The sequence below is a fragment of the Camelus bactrianus genome, chromosome 20 (assembly GCF_048773025.1).
Source record: "Camelus bactrianus isolate YW-2024 breed Bactrian camel chromosome 20, ASM4877302v1, whole genome shotgun sequence".
Classification (NCBI taxonomy): Eukaryota; Metazoa; Chordata; class Mammalia; order Artiodactyla; family Camelidae; genus Camelus; species Camelus bactrianus.
Window position 1 is genome coordinate 20200960 of NC_133558.1, and position 19608 is coordinate 20220567.

General features: G+C 51.5%; 2 protein-coding genes across 3 annotated transcripts; both read right to left on the reverse strand.

The window, feature by feature from the left end:
* Positions 1-122: 122 nt before the first annotated feature.
* On the reverse strand, positions 123-13498 carry VARS1 (valyl-tRNA synthetase 1). Of its 2 annotated transcripts, none has more exons than XM_074348376.1 (30): positions 13180-13498; positions 12489-12910; positions 11259-11393; positions 11027-11165; positions 10680-10804; positions 10507-10594; positions 10213-10313; positions 9951-10078; positions 6840-7004; positions 6509-6590; positions 5910-6029; positions 5720-5828; positions 5535-5629; positions 5198-5288; positions 4848-4972; positions 4661-4764; positions 4417-4575; positions 4216-4306; positions 3993-4098; positions 3833-3903; positions 3619-3744; positions 3178-3282; positions 3027-3095; positions 2862-2940; positions 2633-2760; positions 2110-2265; positions 1752-1958; positions 1555-1666; positions 1120-1445; positions 123-267 (listed from the first exon to the last, which is right to left on the reverse strand). In XM_074348376.1, exons 2-30 carry the CDS (start codon positions 12873-12875, stop codon positions 199-201), a joined length of 3798 nt encoding a protein of 1265 aa, XP_074204477.1. In that variant the 5' UTR covers positions 12876-12910; positions 13180-13498; the 3' UTR covers positions 123-198. The 2 variants fall into 2 exon arrangements, with proteins under 2 accessions (XP_074204477.1, XP_010959788.3); XM_010961486.3 differs by having other exon boundaries at positions 10507-10591; positions 13180-13497.
* Positions 13499-14225: 727 nt separating this feature from the next.
* On the reverse strand, positions 14226-19000 carry LSM2 (LSM2 homolog, U6 small nuclear RNA and mRNA degradation associated). Its single transcript, XM_010961485.2, has 5 exons — positions 18707-19000; positions 18022-18089; positions 14999-15029; positions 14825-14884; positions 14226-14717 (listed from the first exon to the last, which is right to left on the reverse strand). The coding sequence occupies exons 1-5, from the start codon at positions 18983-18985 to the stop codon at positions 14592-14594; spliced, it is 564 nt and encodes a 187-aa protein (XP_010959787.2). The 5' UTR covers positions 18986-19000; the 3' UTR covers positions 14226-14591.
* Positions 19001-19608: the final 608 nt, after the last annotated feature.

Sequence of the window (19608 nt, forward strand, 5' to 3'; positions counted from 1 at the left end):
ACCCAGAGCCCTACCCACGCCTGCTGCTATCCTATTGTTCACACTGGCACCCCTGAGGATTCAGGAATCCAGCCCCTCAGCACTGCCTCCCCAGCCCCACCACACACACAATCAAGAGATGGTTTCGTGGCAAAATATTTTATTGCTGCCATCCCCATGGTGGACTACTGGGGGCTGTGAGGGTTGGAGCTGGGTATATCACAGCATCTTCTGAAACAGGGCGATGGCCTTGTCCACCTTCCTGAGTTCTGCTTCTGTCTGTTGGAGCTGAAGGTGGAACAAGGGGGTGGTGGGTGGTGAGGACCCAGGCCCGAGAGAACCCCAAATGCCCATGACAGGGGTCAGAGATGGGTGAGGATCATGGGCAGGGAGTAGTTCGGGGACCTGTGTGCTTGGCTGGCCTGCTTCCCCCTAATTCTCAACAGCTTCCCCACCATCTCCCCCTTCTCTTCCATCATCACTGGTCTCCTGAATCCTGCCTTTTCCCAGAGTGGTCAGTTCCGAAGGACAAAGGGGCCTCAGAGCTCATGTGCGCCACCCAGTGGCCCAGCTCCCCAGTTGGGCACTAGAGCACTGGAGTTAGGAGCACAGGCTCCCGGGCAGGCCCTTAGCCTTCCTTCATTTGGAAGAAGGCGATGGTCATACTGCCCTGTCTTGAGAGGGCTACTGGACAGTCATGTAAGATAACCTTGCTCAGCCACCAACACTCTGTAACTCAGCCTCCACTCATGTTCCTGTGTCCTTGTGGTTTACCCCATGGCTTCTCCCTGGAGGGCCCCAGCAATCCACTGAGCTTCCTCACTATATTAGGTGGGCCCTGAGCCTAGCCCCCCGACCCTGGGCATGTGGACACCATGTTCTGGGCACCAGGTGGGGCATGAGGGGTCTGGCTGGGAGGCAGGATAACTGGTTCCAGGTCTGCCTGTCTTCAACTTGCTGTGTGATCCTGGGCTGTGCCTCTGCCCTGGCTGTCCTCACATAGGACAAGAGGGATTACAAGGCCACCTGCCCCCATGGATTGCCTGGGATGGGGCAGAGCAGCCGCAGGACGGTGTTTGACAGTGGAGGGAGCGGATGGTGTGGGAAATGTGGAAGGAAACGCCCACCCACTCCACACACCTTGGCTTCATCTGCTTCCTGGACTTTGAGGGGCACCTTGACAGGGTAGCCCGAGGCAGCACGGCGCTCCCGCAGACGCTGGGCCTGCCGCTGAGCTTCATCACGCTTGGCCTGTAGTTTGCCCAGCTCCCGGGCCGGGTCCACCAGCCCCTGCAGCTGCAGGTGGACGGAGCAGCAGTCAGAGGCCAGGGCCACAGCACAGCCCTGGGGTGCAGAAGCCCCCAGCGCCAGGACAGCCACTATGCCTGCGCTGGCCAGCGTCTGCACGTAGCTCGACACTGCCGATGCCAGGGCGCCCGTGGCCTCATCAGCCACCTCCAGGAAACCTGCCGGGGAAGGGAGAAAGGTGAGGAGACAGAAGATGAGGCCACCACACTGCATGCTGGCCCCAGAGTAGGCTGAGGGGACAGTGGGACGTGGGGGCCTGAGGCTCACAGTCGGGCCGGGTCCGGGTGAGACTGTAGTCAGCACGCAGGGAGCGCACAGCTCGAGTGATGCTCAGGGCCAGCTCAAAGGCGGCTTCTGCCTCAGGGTCCTTCCAGGAGCACTGTGGAGTGGATGAGGGGGTGAGGGAAGCTGGGGGGCAGCTCTGTGGAGCTACCCAGAGCCCCTCTCCAGGCCATACCCCTTACCTCCAAGGGCTCCGGGTAGTGGGTAACGCAGAGGCTAGGGGGAGCCTGTGGCGTCCGCCGGGGCAGCCTCTGGAACAGTTCCTCGGTCACGAAGGGCATGAAGGGTGAGAGCAGCCGCAGGCCAACGTCCAGGCAGGTGTAGAGGGTCTGGCGGGCGCACTCAGCAGCTACCTGGTCAACCCCATTCAGCACAGGCTTCAGGCACTCCTAGGGGAGGGGAGGCACGGGGCTCAGGGCTGGGGAAGGTCTGGCCCCGAGCCCTCGCTGAATCAGTGAGGACAGGGAGGGGGACAGGCTGGCTCAGGTCTCACAGCCAACCCCGGGCTCTGCTGCACCCCGTCCACAGGGCCCCCCTCACCAGGTAGACATCACATAGCTCGTAGAGCCAGAAGCTGTACTGGGCAGTGGTGACAGCCGGGAAGTCATAGGCCTGGAACCCTTGATTGCTGAGCCTCACAGCCTCCGTTAGCCGGCTGAGGATCCAGCGGTCCACCAGGCTCTCATGGCCTCCAGGCTTGTGGGGAAGGAGTGTATCAGCCAGGGGGCCACCATATGCCCGGCCAGAGGGAGGGAGCCACAACTCCATGGGACCAGGAATGGTGGGCAAGGCTGCATTCCAGGAGCCCGATGGGTCCAAAGCAACCACGATGTACCTAGTATCTGGGGGAGAAGGTACAGGTACCCCGACATCTTGTGGGAGGACCTCAGTGCCTGAGGCTTTCCCTATGACAGTCTGCCCCAGCTACATGGAGGCTCCTGGGGGCAGAGGCTGGGCTTCCAGACTCTGTTGCTACAATTCTGACAGAGCCAGCATGATGCTGGAATGGCAAGGGTGCAACCTGTGTGGATGCGGGCCACCTCACTGCCCACCAGGCCCTCACCTCGGAGGTAGGTGACGGCACAAAACCCTTCCCAAGGCCACGGAGGGCAAACTTGGTGGCGTTCCAGAGTTTGTTGCAGAAATGGCGGTATCCCAGTATTCGGTTCACATCCAGGTTGATGTCACGACCTGGGTGGAGGTGAATTGAGTTCTTACCCTTCTCCCTTCAAACTGACCCCCAGGGTGGGAGGAGGGGAGGGGGGAGGTAAGAAAGGTTTGGGGAGCTGTACCCTGAGACGTGTAGGCGCACAGTCCAAACCGGAGAGCATCGGTGCCACACTCGGGAATCCCTGCTGGGAAATCTGCCTTCTGCAGGAGAGTCAGTGAGGGGCGTGCCCTGAGCCGGCCTCACCCACCTTCTGCCCACACTCCAGCCCTGGGCCCACCCTCTGTACCTGCCCTTCTTTAGCCTTCTCCACCTCGCTGGGATCCAGGTTACTGTTCAGTAACTGGTCGTGAAGGCCCTGAGAGTAAGGTGGGAGTAGTCAGAGGACCATGGCCACAGCCCCACAGCCCTTCCCGGCCTAACCCAGTGCCCAGCCCCACCTGCAGGGAGACTCCATGGATGACGTCTAGGGGGTCAATGACATTGCCTAGAGATTTGCTCATCTTCCGGCCGTGGGCATCTCGCACGATGGCGTGGAGGTAGACCTGCAAGGCAGGGAAAGGGAAGACCTGTGAGGATGTGTCTCCCCTACCCCAGGGCCCTACATCTATCTGTCTGTCCCACTCTGAACCTCAGGCCCCATGGGGTCCCCACCAGCCTCTTCAGTGCCTTCATGTGGATTAGAGGTGCTGCCTTCTCTAGGAAGCCAGGGCACAGAATCACCCAGTAGAGCCCAGGTTGGCTTTCAGCCCCCCGGCCAGGCCCAACCACAGCTGTCCATGGGCCCTGCCCTGTGTCCACATCCAGGCTGAGCCTGAGCTGTGGCACAAGAGAGCGGGGGAGGGTGGGGACTTGGGGAGGAGTCTCCGCAGTTGCCACACCTCTCTGAAGGGCAGCCTCCCAGTGAGCTTTAGGCCGAGCATGACCATCCTGGCCACCCAGAAGAAGAGGATGTCATGGCCCGTCTCCAGCAGCGTCCCCGGGTAGAACACACTCAGATCCTCTGACTGTAGGCAGAGAAGGGCGTGAGTGATGGGAACCAAGCACTCACCCCACAAACCTCTGCCCCACCTTGGGCTGGCCCTGGGAACATACCTGGTTGGGCCAGCCCAGGATGGAAAAGGGGAAGAGGCCAGAGGAGAACCAGGTGTCCAGTACGTCTTCATCTGAGGGAGGCCAAAGGTCAGAGGTCAGAAAACATAGTGGTAAGGATCAGAGCCCCAGCTCTGCCCCTGACCCCGAGGCCCCGCCTTGCCTTGCTGGAGGCTGATCTTGTCAGGGGACACTCCAAACTCCTTGGCTGCCTTTTCCAGGGCCTCGGCCTCGGTGCGCCCACTCACCCAGTATCGCCCGTCAGGGTCCTGCCACAGATGTAGTGAGTACCCAAGGGGGCACCTCTGCCTGTTCCCCCACCAAAGACCCAACCAACTCAGAGCCCCTGGAGATGTGCCAGTACCCCGCCCTGGCCCAGCTCTCACCTCCCCTGGGGGTACGGCTGGGTCATTGACAGTGATGAAGTAGGCTGGGATGCGATGGCCCCACCACAGCTGCCGGGAGATGCACCAGTCTCTGCAAGGGGCAGGGAGGGGAGGGAATCAAGAAGGGCAGGATGTGCCCTGGCCTGTGCCCTCTCGGCCCCTCGCTCAGTCACTCTCCCCACATCGAGGGGCCTGACGCACCGGATGTTGTCCATCCAGGCATGCCACGTCCGCTGATGGGCCTCAGGCAGGATGCAAAGGTCGCCCCGCGTCACGGCAGCGCTGGCAGCCTGGGCCATCTCCCCACAGCGCACGTACCACTGCGGCCGCAGCAGAGGCTCTACCACATCCTTGGAGCGGCTGCAGGTACACGTGGGTGGGCAGGCTGGGTGAGGAGCACCCTGAGGAGCCCCTATCCTCACCCCCTCCCCGGCCCCACTCTCACTTGCAAAGTGGCACCACCATGGGGTTGTCCTCAATGCCACGGAACAGTCCCTGCTCCTTCAGCGCTGCCAGCACCGCCTTTCTGGCCTCAAACCTGGGCAGGCCCTGGATGGGAGACAGTCTCCGTCATGGACGTGCCCAGGTACCCCACTGTCTCCTGGCCCGGCCACCATGTCCAGCAGTCTCACCAGGAAAGGTGGGGGCACGTTGATGAGGGCCCCTTGGGCGTCCATGATGCTGATGGCCTCCAGCCCGTGCCGCTGCCCAACCTCATAGTCATTCTGATCGTGTGCAGGGGTGATTTTCACCGCGCCTGGGGTGTACATGGGGGTGCCGGGCTCACGAAGGACTTATTGGAGTCCCCCTTTTGCCAGTGGATGTGGCCCTCAGACCACTCCTGTCCCCCATCCCCCAAACACAGTCCCCTGGGAACCAGCCCGAGTCCTGCCTGTTCAGGTGGAGCTTTCTTTTCTCTGAGGGCAGGTGTATGGCAGAGGTGGGCCTCGCGGCTTCTTCTCCCCAGACAGCCCTCGCTCACCTGTGCCGAACTCCATGTCCACAAAGTCATCGAAGACAATGGGGAGGCTCCGAGATACAAATGGGTGGATCACGCTCTTCCCTTTTAGGTGCTGGGGACAGAGGGAGACTTCAGAAACATGCAAAAGGCTAGGCCTGACTCCCTCCTCCTCAGGGCCCTGACAGCCCCACACCCAAATTCCATCTTCACCGCCAGAAAGCAGCCAGAGGATAAGCTTCTAATCCAATTTTCTGTCCTCAGCCAGGGGCTTGGTGCCCATCCTGCCCCTACAAGTAGCATGGGAGCCCTCTTTCAGCCAGCACTCTTCCCCCAGCTGTGGGCAGCACCCCCACCACACCTGGTATCTGGGGTCTTTGGGGTGCACAGCTACGGCCACGTCTCCCAGCATCGTCTCAATTCGAGTTGTTGCCACCACCACCTCCTCGTCACTGTCTAGGGTGACAGGAGGCCTTGTGGTCTCAGAACCAGCCCCTTCCAGCCCCCATCTGACCCAGCCCAGAATCTGGCTGCCCCAGTTCCTACCTGAGTCTTGGACCTTATACGCAAAGGAGACGAGGACCCCAAACTCCACCTTGTCCTTGTAGCCAGGCACGGAGAGCAGGGTGCGGCCTGTCAGCTCCTTCTTATCCACCTGTGAGATGGAGATTTAAGAGAAGGGGCCCAGGGGCTGGGGGTGGGGGTGGAGAGCGCCAGGGGGTGGGCAGGGGCACACCTCAATGTCAGAGATGGCAGAGTTGAGGGTGCAGGACCAGTTGACAAGGCGGGTACTGCGGTAAATGACGCCTTCCTCGTGGAGCCGGACAAAAGCCTCGGTCACGGCTGCTGACAGTTTCTGAGGGGAACAGGGGACGTCAGAGATGGGCTGAGGTGCCAAGGCAGCAGGGGCCAGTGAGACCTGGCCTGTCCAGAGCCCCACTGTCCGGCACACAGAGCCCTTTAAGGCCTGGTGGGGAGAAGTACTTTTCTGGAGGCGGAGAGGGGACCCTGGGAACACAAGGACAGGCAGCAAGCCTGGTGATGCTTGAGATGGCAGGGAAGCCACTCAACTCGGGATAGATGCTAGTGCAGAGAATCCTGGGAGTCCAAGCTCCAGGGAACACAAAGGGCCATGACATGGGGCGAAAAGTGGCATTTAGTAAACTAATCAGTAAGTTGACTAAAACTAGTCAATAAATTTGTTTACAGCTGAGCCCTTGGTGGTTTCCTGCGAGTGGGCCCGCCTCCTGGGGGAGAACCATGGGTGTGTGCTTTCTTCTGTGGGGAGCTTCCCACCCCGGCCCCAGCCCCAAGACCCCTCCTACTCCTACTCACAGGATCCATGGTGAAACAGGCTCGATTCCAGTCCAACGAGCTGCCCAGCTTCTTCAGCTGGTGGTAAATCCGGTCACCTTTCCTGGAAGTGGACAGACAGACCGGGATCAGTGTTCAGGCCTGGGCTGGAGGGAGACACCAGGTGGCTAACGGGGCAGAGTGTGGGGCTCACCCCTCCCTCTGAAATTGACCTGGGCCCAGGAGTCAGCTGACCCTCAGCCTCTGTGAGATGGTCTGAGCCTGCAGCCAGGGTCGCAAGTGACCGAGATCTTATCTGGACAGGGGACAGGGAGGCAGGGCTGTGAGGCCTTCAGGAACACTGCACACTCACTCCTCCTTCCACTTCCAGACCTCCTGCAGAAAGGCCTCTCGGCCCAGCTGGTGCCGACTCAGCCCCTGCTCACGCCAGAGTTTCTTCTCCACCACCACCTGGGTGGCAATGCCTGCGTGGTCACAGCCAGGATTCCACAGGGTGGTCTCCCCACGCATGCGGTGCCTGTGGAGGAGCATGGAGGACCAGACGTGAGTGGGCTGGTGGAGCTGCCACAGAGGAAGGGGCTCCAACAGTCAGTGGACTTGGTAAAGAAAGAGGCGGAGGATAGGGCCTCTCCCAACTGTAAAATTATAGTCGTGCAAGGATGGCCAAGACAATTTAGCAAAAGAAATACAAAGAGAAGGCTTTCAAGTTTGATAGCAAAACATATGAAAAAGTTGATTACTAAAACAAGTTTTCATAGGAACTAGGATCACAGTTATAGATGAAGGAAGCAAAACAGTGACTGGAAATGGATCCAAACAAGTATAAGTATCTGTTAAAGGTGGAATTTTATATCCAGAGAAAAGACAAAGTAGTCAATAAATCTACTTGGGACACTAGTTAATTGGGTGGAAAAATTGCCCTACTTCCCCATATTCACAAAATTTTTTTTTAAATTTCAAAATCTAGATTTAAATTAAAAAAACCCTCAACTTAAGAAAATAAAACTATGAGAAAACTATTAGAAAATGATAGTTTCCAAAATTTTTTTTAAAAAGAAGAAAATAATAAGTGATCATGTTTATAATTTTGAGGCAGGAGAGGCCTTGTTTAACAGGACACAAAAGATAAAGTCAAAGAACACTGGCAAACTGACTAGGTCAAAATGCAAAACCTTAGAGCAATAAAACCTCTGAATTAAAAAGCAAGGAATAGACCATTTTGGAGAACATACTAGAAGCTAGTAATAGTTTGGGGAATTAACCAAGGGATGAATTAGAGAAATAGAGATGGTAATGTCACGAGTCTTCACCCACCATACTCTGATACAAATGGTTCACTCTTAATCTTAAGCTTTATGTTGATGTGGCCCATAGAACATCTAACTGTAATGAACTTTTTCAATGACTCATCAAACTGTACAATAGTCATTACTATATCAGTCTGTTTACCCCCACTAGGTTACATCTCCTTGGGGACAAGAACTATAGCAACTCCATTCTCTTATAGATCATAGATATTTGGAAATGTGCTTATATGCTGTAATGGATGTGAACATTTTCTAACCTTTGAAGACGCGATTAGATATTACTGTTAAAGAAGTTAAGCATAGGAAAGGAAGATAAGAGTATTATTTCAATGAAAGTATCTCTTAGGGACCATATAAACTTGGTAAAAAAAATCAATAATGTCTTGGATACTTGTAGAAAAGTATTTCCTGTTATTCTCTGCTGGAGGAAGAAAAAATAAAAAATACAGACAACTCACTTTTATAATGTCTTCTTGGTGGAGATATTCAAGGCTGTATTTCATATGTTATTTTTGATTCTAAAATGTTGACATAAATCTATTCCGGGTTAAGTAATGGGAGTTTCTAAAATTTTATTTAAATCATGCTCAGAAAAAAAGTTGCTACCTTAAGTATTTTGTAAAAGTATTAATTCTTTTCTCATGTAAATAATTTGGCTGTTATATGTTACAAGTATTTAATACAACCCTGTTCTTCCAACTTTCAATTCCCTGCAAAATGCTAGATCTGATGTTGTATCCCCAGTGCCAAGAGCAGAGCTGGCACATGATCATGTCCTATAAATATTTTTGACCAAATTAATTAAGACACTAGAAAAACTATTCAAAATTTAAAATATAGTAAATAAACCCTGGTTTCTAAAGATAAAAAGCTGTTTTAAATAACCTTTTAAAAGAAATCTATCACTTGGAATAGTAGACTTTGCAGTTGTTAACTAGTTAAAATATTCACAGTAGGGAAAAAATCAAGTGCTAGAACAGGAGAAAACATTTATAATATGTACAATAAAAAGTCAATACCCAGAATATATATATATTCTGGGTATTATATATTATATACATATATAATTTGCTAACAAACCAATTTTTAAAAAAATTACCAAAGAATAGAAAGATGGGCAAACAATAGGTTCAGACAATTCATATAAGGAAAAACCTGACTGGCCAGGATACATGAGAAGGCACAGCCTCACCCAGAATCAGAAATAACAGGACCATTTTTTTGCCCATCACATTATCAAAACAAAGACAGATAATGTCCAGGGTTGGCAAGGGCATGAGGAAACAGATACCCTTGCATGCAACTCTCGGAGGTGTAAGTCAGTAAAGCCGTTTTGGAGGGCCACATGGCAGCTTCTATTCGTACTTAATACAGGCATGCCCCTGGACTAAGCGATTTCAATTTCACTTCCTGGGGGCTATGCCAGAGAAATGCTTCCCCATGAGCTTGAGAAAGCATGTACAGAAAATGTGCATTCCAATAAGGTGCTCAATAGAGAAAAGTTAGGAATAATCATTAACAAAAAAGTGACGCCATTATGGTGTAGCCACATTATGGAAAACTACAGAGCAATGAAGGAGAACGAAGTCAGTCTATGTATAAGGACGAGGAAAAATCTCTCTGATAAACTGGTAAGGGTAAGAAGTTGTAGAGTAACAAGTCTGGTGTGAGCCCTTTATGTTAAAGAACAAAAAAGAAAACCCCCTCACAAAAGGAAAACTATAAATGTCTATGGGTACACGTACACAGAAGTAAGTACAGAGGGAAGATCTGGGAAGATCCGTATCAAAGTGCTAACAGGGGCCAACTCTTAGGAGGGAGTAAATCTGGAGAGGGTGGTCGAGGAAACCCGAAGCTTTCGATTTCTTACATCAAGAACATAGTCACATATTTCTTGCTAAATTCAAAATAAGGTTATTTTTAGTAGCAAGAGAAGAGACCCTGCAAGTGGAAGTGTTGGTTTCTTGACCAGGAGAGGGCATGCTAAGTGACCAGATGTGAACGACCCAGAGAGAAGAGCAGCAGCACTAGGGGGCAGAGCTGAGCGACAACATGGAAGGAGAGGACAGAGGGCCCCAGTCAGTGATGAGAAGGGAGGACAGGAGTGGGGAGCCAGAGAAGAAAGAGGGAACCAGCTGGAGAAGACAGGGGCTCACCATCGGGTCAGGGAGTCCTGGATGGCGTTGGTGAGCGCATGGCCCAGGTGCAGGGAGCCTGTCACGTTGGGGGGTGGGATGCACATCATGAAGATGCCCTGGGGATTTGGTGCTGACACGCTGGAACGCTGACAGGGAGGAAGGATGGGCGGTTGCTAAGGCCTCATGTCACCTCTTCAGGCCCCCTCCCAAGTAAGATATCCTTCAGCCCTGTGCTTCCCTCCCTCATCCCCTCCAGGTCTGGGTGGCAGCACCCACTCACCCCATACTCAGGCCTGAAGAAGCCCTGCTGCTCCCACCAAGGGTACCAGGCAGCCTCCACGTACTGAGGGCTATAGGAGTCAGGCATGGTACCACTGACATCTGGGGGTGAGGAAGGGAGGGATCAGAACCCAGGCTGGGAGCAGCTGGGAAGGGGACGATGGGCCAGCAGAGAAGGACCTGGGCCTCTGCAAATCCTCACTAATCTGCACAGTAGTGGGAGCAAGGACAGCAAGAGGGGTAAAGAGAGAAGGGTGGAGGTGAAGAGTGGGGTCTCTCTTCCCCCTCCTAGTACCTTTCTTTTCCCCAGGTGGGGTTGGGAGGTCATAGGTAATGACCCCAGGATCCCGTTTCTCCCTCTTCTCTGGTTTTGGTTTCTTCTGCTTGGGAGGGCAAAGGAGATAGGCCCAGAAATCAGCCACTCATCACAGCACTGACCCTCCATCCAACTCACCCGTGGCCCCTCACCTCCCCTGGGGGTGGCTGCTGCTGTTGCATCTTCTGCTTCTGTTGGAATTTCTCTAGCTTCTCCCGTTTCTTTGCCTCTTTCTTGAGTTGGGCAGCTGTCTTTGAGTGTGCAGGGACCTCAGGGCCTGGAAAGAGGCACAGAAATGCCTACCTGCAGGGGACCCTCTGTGAACAGTCCTACTATGTCTCAGAGGGGCTATTTCTGCTGCCCAAAGGTTCCCCATGTTGACCTCCCACCCTTCCCACTGGCCCTGCCCCAGGGATTCTGCCATTTCTGAGAAAAAACAAAAGCTGAATAAAAAGGCCCCAGAGAAACCCTTCCCCTCTTACCCCCCACCCTTCCTCACCTGGCTGCTGGGAGGGAGGCCTGGCCCCTGAGTATAGAACCACCTCTCCCAGCACGGCCCGGAATTCTGGCTGCTGGACACATGTGATAAACCAGCGAGTCACATTACCCCATATCCTGCGGGCAGAGGGGTCCAGGACCTGGGATGGGGAAAAGAAATGAACTGTCCTTATTCACCAGTAGTGAAGTCTGAGGGAACCTGCTCTCATTTGCCTAAGGCCCCAGTGACTCACATATCGGAAAGGCAGCAGCAAGGCTGTGACAGCCGCCACGTCAGCCAGAGTGGGGGCCTCCCTGGCCAGGAAGGTGTGCAGCCGAAGCCACTCTTCCAAGGGGCTCAGGGCCCTGCCCAGGGCCCCCAGTGCAGCCTAGCAGGAAGGCAAAGGTGTATTAGATAAGGCTTGGCCCACCTCAATCCCCATCCCGACTCAATCCATTTGGCCTCCTTCCATTCCCACAAACCTCCACATCTAAGGCTAGTTTCTTCTGCACTGACAGAGTCATAATAAAAATATTTCCCATTCATTCAATAAATTCCTGCTGAACAGTTATTAAATGTCAGGTGCAATATATGAAGCACAGGGAGTTAAAGATTACATGAGGCAACACAATAATTGCTTCAGTAAATATTTATTGAGTACCTACTTAATAATACCAGACACTTCTCCAATGAATGAGGAGACAATCTGAATAGATGGAGCCCCTGACCTAATGGAGTTTACATTCTAGTGGGGGAGACAATAAATGTGCAAATATCTAATGCATTACCCAATTTTTCTTAAGTGCTATGAAGAAAATAAATTGGGTTGAGGGGTACAGAGAAATTTCAGAGAGAGGGCCTCGACAGAGATAAGGTAGTCAGGATATGAGGGAGCAAGCCAGGATCTAAGCCATACATGCATTTCATTCATTCATTCATTCATTCATTCAAATACTAAGTATCCACCATGCGCTCAATATGGTGTCATAAGAACCCTAGGGCACAGCCCTTCTCTGGAAGGATTTAGTTATAATCCCAGGTGATTATCTCTCCTTTCCCCTCCTTTCCTTCCTCATTTCATTTCTCCTTCATCTCCCAGCAACTGTCATCTCTCCAGGACTGAATGCCTCTCACCTCTCCTTCACCCAGTCTTTTCCTACAATTCACAGTAACCCCTAACCTTATCAATTTCAGATTCATCAAACTTTTACTCAGAGACTTGAAAGCAACTGGCACTAGATTACATGCATCTTTTAATCTTCTCAACATGTTCTCAATTTTCATTTTCATAGACATAATTAGACCAAGGCTTAGAGAGTTTAAGAAACCTGCCCAAGTTTACCATACCAGGTGGCAATTTGGGATATGATCAATTCTTTTTCGACATCTGACATGCTACCTTCCTGGCGCCTTACCCACTCCAATGCTTACTTCCTTCTTCTAAATTTCCTCCTCCCCTTCTCCGCTTCTTCTCCCCACTCACCTGGGGGTCCTGGGCGGAAATTCGGAGTCCCAAGGCTGGCAGCGTTGCCCCACAGGCTGCTGGTATTAGCTCCGTGTCAGCGTAACTAACCCACTGTTGGACGAGGACGGCTGCCCGACTACCCCCAGGGCCCCCCAAGCCTGCTGGCCACAGCAGCTGGGCGACAGCTGTGGCCCCCCACACCCAGAGCCCACCGGGCCTCTGCTCCAGGGCGGGGAGGCGGGGTGGGGGAAAGGGAGTCCTGCTGCTCGGGGGCGGTTGGAGACAGATGCGGGGGTGGGCTCCTCCCCATCCCGGACCCTCCCCAGCCTCCCCGTAGCGAGCAGCTATAAGAGCTCGAAGGCTGGGGAAGGCATCGGGATGAGGGGAGACGTAGAGGATGGACATGATTATGCAGGAGGTCCGAACGAGATGGAAAAATCCTAGGGAGAAAGAGAAACAGGGTAAGACTGATAGACCCCGAGGAGTCCCACTTGAGTCGATAGGAGACCCTCACGGCAGCTCCTCTTCCTCAGGCGCTCAAAGCCCCCAGGACTAAGGGTCTGATCGGGTCTCAAGAGCTGAGGGCCCAGGTCTTGGAGTGGCAATGACAGTGGGGGACTCCCCATGATCGCGGGTCCCTGGGGAGTGAGAAGCTCGTCGGAGCCCCTCGGCGTCCGGTAGGATGCGGGTTCGGGCCGCTGGTACGTACTGGAAGGGAAGTAGTCACACTGAGCCGAACATCCACCTCATAGCCGGGCGCCGGCCGAAGCTGGACTGGCCTGGCGGCCGAGGCCGAGGCCGAGGAGTAGGGCGGGCAGGGACGGCAGGCGGTTCTCCGGGCGACCCTAGCTCCCTGAGACAGCCGTCCGGGCCGTCGGCGCCCACGTGTTCCCCCCTTTGTGACCGCGAGCGTTTCCGGACCTGCGGGTCCTGGCGCGGGCGGCCGTACCCCGCCTGCGTGTGCGGAGCCTGCCCTGCCCGACCCTGGCCCGGAGACCACACCGCCCGCCGCAGGCCGCACTCGCGAGGAACGACGCGGGGCGCCGGCGCGGGGAGGGGGTCGGGGGAGCACCGCCGGGGAACCTCACTCCCGTCAGGCGCCGCCGCGGGCACCCTGCCTGGGTCCTCGGTCGGGCCGGGCGGGAGGGCGGCGCCCAGCGGGCAGCCAGAGAAGCGGCTGGGAGGATGCTGCCGGTTACCGACACGCAAGGATTGGGGTCCATTTGGCCAAGGCACCTGGCGTTCACCTCCTCCCTGGGGCTCATTTCTTCCTCAGTGAGAAAAGGGAGTCGCACTGGATGGCCCCCTCCGTGCTGAGAACTATAATCTGTAGCGAGAACTCGTTTGCTGAATGGAGTGTTAGATCCCCCTTTCCAACTTCCCACGGTAAAAATTGTGTTTGTCACTTGTTTGTACTTATCTGCTATTTGGCTGGGTTGAGGAAGAAATCTAGCAGCATCAAATGCATTTTGGTATCTCATTGGCTTTCATGTTAATAGGACAGCAAGCACTCCAAGGTACAGTGTAAGCAAAAGACCGGTAGGTAGGTCCTGCAGGTAGGGGCATGTTCAGGAAACATGCTGTAGTGCAGTTGGGGTATTTTATGGTTTATACCAAGGAAAGCAGTAGCAGGTAATGCCAGGATGAGCTGGATTCTTGGCTGGGGTAATGAGTATAACAGGGCTTGGATGGATTTAACACCCCTTTCCCACCTTCCAGCCACCTTCCCAAAACACACACGCAACCAGAACACGATTTTGCATCATAAATTTTATTCCCGATGCGGGACAGATTCCTTCCATCCCCAAAATGAATCACGTGCTACCCTGGAGAGATCTGGGAGATTCTCCCACCATCACCAGGGGAGAAGCGAGAAAGGCAAGAGATGGGGACCGGAAAAGCTTCGAAGTTCCCCAGCCTACTTTTCCTCCCCTTCTTAACAGAGGACAGCAGCTCCCCACTATTATTCCTCTCATCCACTTATCCTTTAAAAAAAAAAAAAGCCTTCACTATGAAAAACAAAAACAAAACCAACACCTCAAGTAAGGCGAGGGAGGTATCCTGAGCTGGGACGTGAGGTTAAGGGTCATCAATGGAAGAAGAGGGAGGGAGAAGGAACCATCACTGTTTCTGCTGCAGGGCCTCCTTCCTTGCTGCATCCTGTAGCAACTGTGTGTCCACCTCATCTGCTGGTAACTGCACATAGCGAACCACTGAGCCCCTGATGAAGCAGTTCTTCACTGATAACTAGACAGAGTAGACAAATGTGAAAACATCCTGAAAAACACCCTCTATCCACCCAAGGGCCTCCTGCTTTTAGAGGTGTTTCCTCTTCTGTACCACCCACAACTCACCATGTGAGGGTATTTCTCAGGGTCAGTGACACTGATGTCAGTCAGTTTGATGTTGAGATACTAAGAAAAGAAGATGAACATCATTAGTACTAGAGACAAGATGCAAGTACCCTGCCTTTAAGCCCTCTCCTCTCCTTCCCCAAGGCCAGATTCAGGGCCCTTGCTATAGCTCACCTGATCCACAGAATGGAGGGTTCCACAGATGCTGTCAGGGGCAGAGAGAGGGAAAAACCAAGTTAGTTTATACCAAAGTCAATGTAGAGATGACTTCAGAGCAGAGATAAGAACATGGTTGGGGTAAGTAAAGGATATGAGGAAACGAGAAATGGTAGAACCCAAAGGGGTCATGCCTGAGCTCTGGAGTGGAAAAGAAAATGCTTCCAGAGCAGTGTGTTTAGACCTCACAGCTCCTCTCCCTAAACCAACTCACTCTTAGTAGCTACCATTAAACAACGGTTATGTGCTAGACCTGTATTCTGCATAGTATTTGTAATCTTTACAGCCACTTCATAAGGTAGCTATTAACCATCCACGGGCTCAGGAAGTTTGTATAATTTGCTCAAGTTTAGAACAAATAAACAGGGACTCTAAGCCTTTCTCTCAGAACCATCAGGTATTTTCAAGTATTTATTGCTTTGGAACCAGAGCCCCATATGTAAAGTAGATAAAGTAGCTAGCTATGTTCTTGATGATGCAGGCATGAGAGATACCCTCTCCCTTCCTCAAGCCTCCTGAAATATTAATAAGGAGTGCTAGCCAAACACCAGTGCTCCAAACCATGCTACCCCTCTCCTAATTCCTTCATTTCTGTCAATGGCTTCAACACCAAGTCTCACAACCCCAAATCCTGTAAGTTGTACTTCTCCACCTCCATGTCCCATGAATCCCCTTCATTTTGCTGATGTCTTTTTAACATTTTTGCATTTCTCTTTCTAGTATGATTTTATACTGCAAACTAGGCTAGTCTCCAACCTGGCTGCCCTCATCCTAACCACCCTGCATATCATCACCAGATTCTAAGTTCCTTAGAACTCTGATTTTCAACACTGATATGTGCTAGTTTCATGAGTCCATGACAAAAGAGAAAACACAGGCTAGCATAGTGTGTATGTAAGGTCCTAAAGGTTGTCAGTAGTTTTCCCCTAAGAATAACTGCTCTCTGCTCTTTAATTGCCCTTCCTATTTTTTGTATTAAAAAAAATTAATGAAATGATTTTAATAAATGGCAGTTTAAAATGTCCTTATCTTGCCAAAATTAAAGATATCAATTCTCTTTTGAGCCCTAATTTTTGTAAAATTCTTATTGTTTGAAATCCAGTGTCTGAGACCAACTGCCTCAGTGGTGGTTTCACCAAATTGCTGGCTGCTGAAAAATGCCTTTGACAGGGCCAACCAACGTCTGCATAAGGAACTGCATAAGGTGGTGTCATTTCATTCAGTCCCTTAGGAATGAGATACCTGGCACAAAAGTGGTCTGACAACAAGCATGAGAGAAAGAGTTCTTCTCCCAACCCAATGGAGTATCTTCATATCTTACAAGTCCTTGCTTTAGGGTCTGGGGCTATAACATAGCAGTTACTCTTGCCATGTGGAGGGCCCAGGAAGGAGAAAAGAGGAAAATCAAACACAAGTCACCTCACAGAACTGCCAAGGATGGTCGTGGCTTCCACACTTATCACTGTATATGGATCCAATATATATGCCATCAACACAAGATGCACTGCCAGTGCCACAAATCAAACTCTCTGATCTAAAATCTCTCCTCCCCCTTCCCCTACTAAAAAATTCTCACAGAAAAATGTAGAAGAAACTGTTGGGAAGAGAATACATTGATTCAAACTTTCTAAAGGACAATCAGGTAATACACATCAATATTTTGAATGTACATTTGTTTAAAGGATTTTTTCTAAAGAAATAAGATGTATACAAAGATGTATGCATGATGATGTTCAGGATGTTCAGGGCAGCATCAGTTGTAAAATGCAAAGACTTGGAAACAGCCTATATATCCAGCAGCAAGGTCTTGGTTAAATGAGTTCTAGCCAGCTAACAAAAATGCCAGTCAGACATTAATAATGTTAAAGGTGAACTATATTAACGTGGAAAATATCCACAACATACTGTTAAGTGAAAGCAAGTTTTCCAACTGCTTAGAATATGCCCTATTTTTAATTAAAAACAAACAAAGAAAAAGGGGGGGACAGAATGGGATTTAAGTTCTGGCTTTGTCTTTTACTAGTTGTCTAGACTCAACCAAGTTTAACCTAGTCAAGCTTCAGTATCCTCATGTGTAAAGCAACCATGTATGTCAGGTAGAGGTGTTGTGAGAATTAAATGAGTTAATAAATGTAAAGTATTCAGAGTAGTGCTTAGTCTATAGGAGGTTCTCAAATATGAGCTAGTTTTCTTTCCTTCAGCACATTTATTAAGCATCTACTATATACCAGGCCTGTGCTAGATGTTAAGTATACAATGGTGAGCTTAAACATGGTCCTGGCCCTTTAGGAAGGACAAGCTCTAAACAGTAAACATATTTCCATAAATCACAATTTGAGGTCCAAGGATACAGCATTTAATGCAAGTCCTGAAAGATGATTAAAAGCTAATGATACAAGGAGGTAGGGGATGGAAAAGCAGCACACACAGAATGGACCACATTGGTCTTCTGTTTATCTTTTATATTTTCTCCAACAAAAAGGAGACTATGCCACATACACTATTTTGCAAAAGCTTTCCATATTAATACATCTTATTTCCATGTGACAGCTGTATTATACAGCTATATCACAATCTAACCTATTCCCTAGTGATGGCTATTTGTTTCCAATTTTTGGCTATTACAAACAAAACCATCAACATCCTTGTACAAACGTCTTTACCTGTGGAACCAATACTTACGTTTCTAAAAGTTGGGTCAAAGGAGCATATAATTTAATCAGAAAAACAAAACTGTTTTGTAAAAAATGTTACTGATGCCTCTGCCTTGACTTCTCTCTAGTGCTTACTCCTTACATATTTCTTTGTATTGTTTTCCAATAGAAGATACAATTCCCTAGCTAATCTGAGAGCTTAAGGCAAAAGTCATTTCTTTTGTGTCTCTCCCACCTTGCCGAGCCCTCAAATACTTGTCAACATAAAGAAGTTCCAGGACGCTAGGTACATCCACCCCCTACAGACTTGTTGGAACAGGTACCTACCTCAGGTCATTCTTGAGTTCCACGACCACGTCCTTGCCCACAAGGGACTTGAAAAAGGAATAGAAGAGCTATTGGGGGAGAGGGGTGAAAATCATCATATGGGAAGGGACATGGAAAGAGGCGTGTCCCCCTGCCAGCATTACCAACTACTGGTATTGGGATCCCCGCCAATCTCTGGCAGTTCCCATAACTTCATAGAGAAGAATACTTGGATGAATGGCTGGAGCCCAGATGATTATGCACTTCCTAGAGTCCCTGACATAAAGCCCCAGAGAGAGGCTCTGCCTTGCACGCCTCGGGCTGTTCTCTCAACAAACCACCTCTCCTGGGGTCCTGCCCACGCCTCCCAGTGAACTGTAGGAAGTATTCCACCCGCACCCTCCCGAAGCCCAGTCTCCGTCAGGGAAATGCTCCTTAAAGTCTAGCTTTTCCCCCTCCTGCTCTCCCTGCCTACTCTCTCGGGTTTTATTTATTTTCCCCTTCATAAGGGAAAAATAAGTCCCATTTGCTCGCGGGTCTCTCCTCAAAGAACTGGAGGCGCAGGCTATGGATGCAGGGAAAAATCCTAGGGCCCAAAGCCAGCTCAGAGGAACAAAGCCCCCAGAGGGTTCCCCCACACAGCCCCGAACCGTCCCAACGGCCAGCGCTCCCCGAGGGCGCCCCCTTGTGACGTCACGGTACCCACCATGGTGCTTGCGCCGCGGGCTGCCTGCGGGACCGGGAAGGCGAGCGCTGGGTGCCGCGGGCCGGAGGCCGGGCGGGAACCCGAGCGCGAGCCCGCGCGTGGGACGGGGCGGGGTCGCGCAAGCGCAGCGGGACGCGCCGCGGAGAGCTCCGAGGGATGGAGGAGAGCGCGCGGCGGACTCGCGGAGAGCCGGTGGTGTAGAACAGAAGAGACGCTAAAGCCGGGAAAGGGGCGGGGCTTCCTGCCTTCCGACTTCCTCCCGGAGCGGCGGGCTCCCATCGCGCAGGCGCCGGCCTCAGCTGCTGCCCGGGTGTCGGAGAGGCCCGCTCACCGCCTCTCAAGAGGTTTTTGTTCCTCTCCATGACAATGAAGTACCAGCGTGATTTGCTCACACCCTAAAGACATTTCCTATTGCAAACTGTTGGGTAGTTTGTGAAAAACCATAATGATTTGCACACTTTTCTATGTTTGTTACACTTAATAAAAGTTAAAAAAATATTGAGTCGTCGAGATCAGGAGCCTGCGTACAAATCTTGAGTTTATCAAAGGTTCCCAATAACTATATTCCTCCCGAGGACCCAACCTCAGTCCATATTTCTTTTACGCTTTTGCCTAGGGCTGTCCTATAAAGGACTGAGTAAAACTAAACAGATTGGCCAGGGGATAGAAATACCAATTCTAGTATTTCAAATGCAAATATTGCCTCCTCAAAGGTTCACAAGTGCAGTAACACATACTTCTATACTCATGTCCCCAAGGCTTTATAAGTATGCGATATTATGACACAGCAGGTGAAATGTTTTTCAATAAGATCATTGAAAATCCTCCACTAAATCCTCCATTTTCATCTTGCATAAAACTACCCGTTTGTTAAGAGTTTGCTGTAGAAACATTTCCAGCAT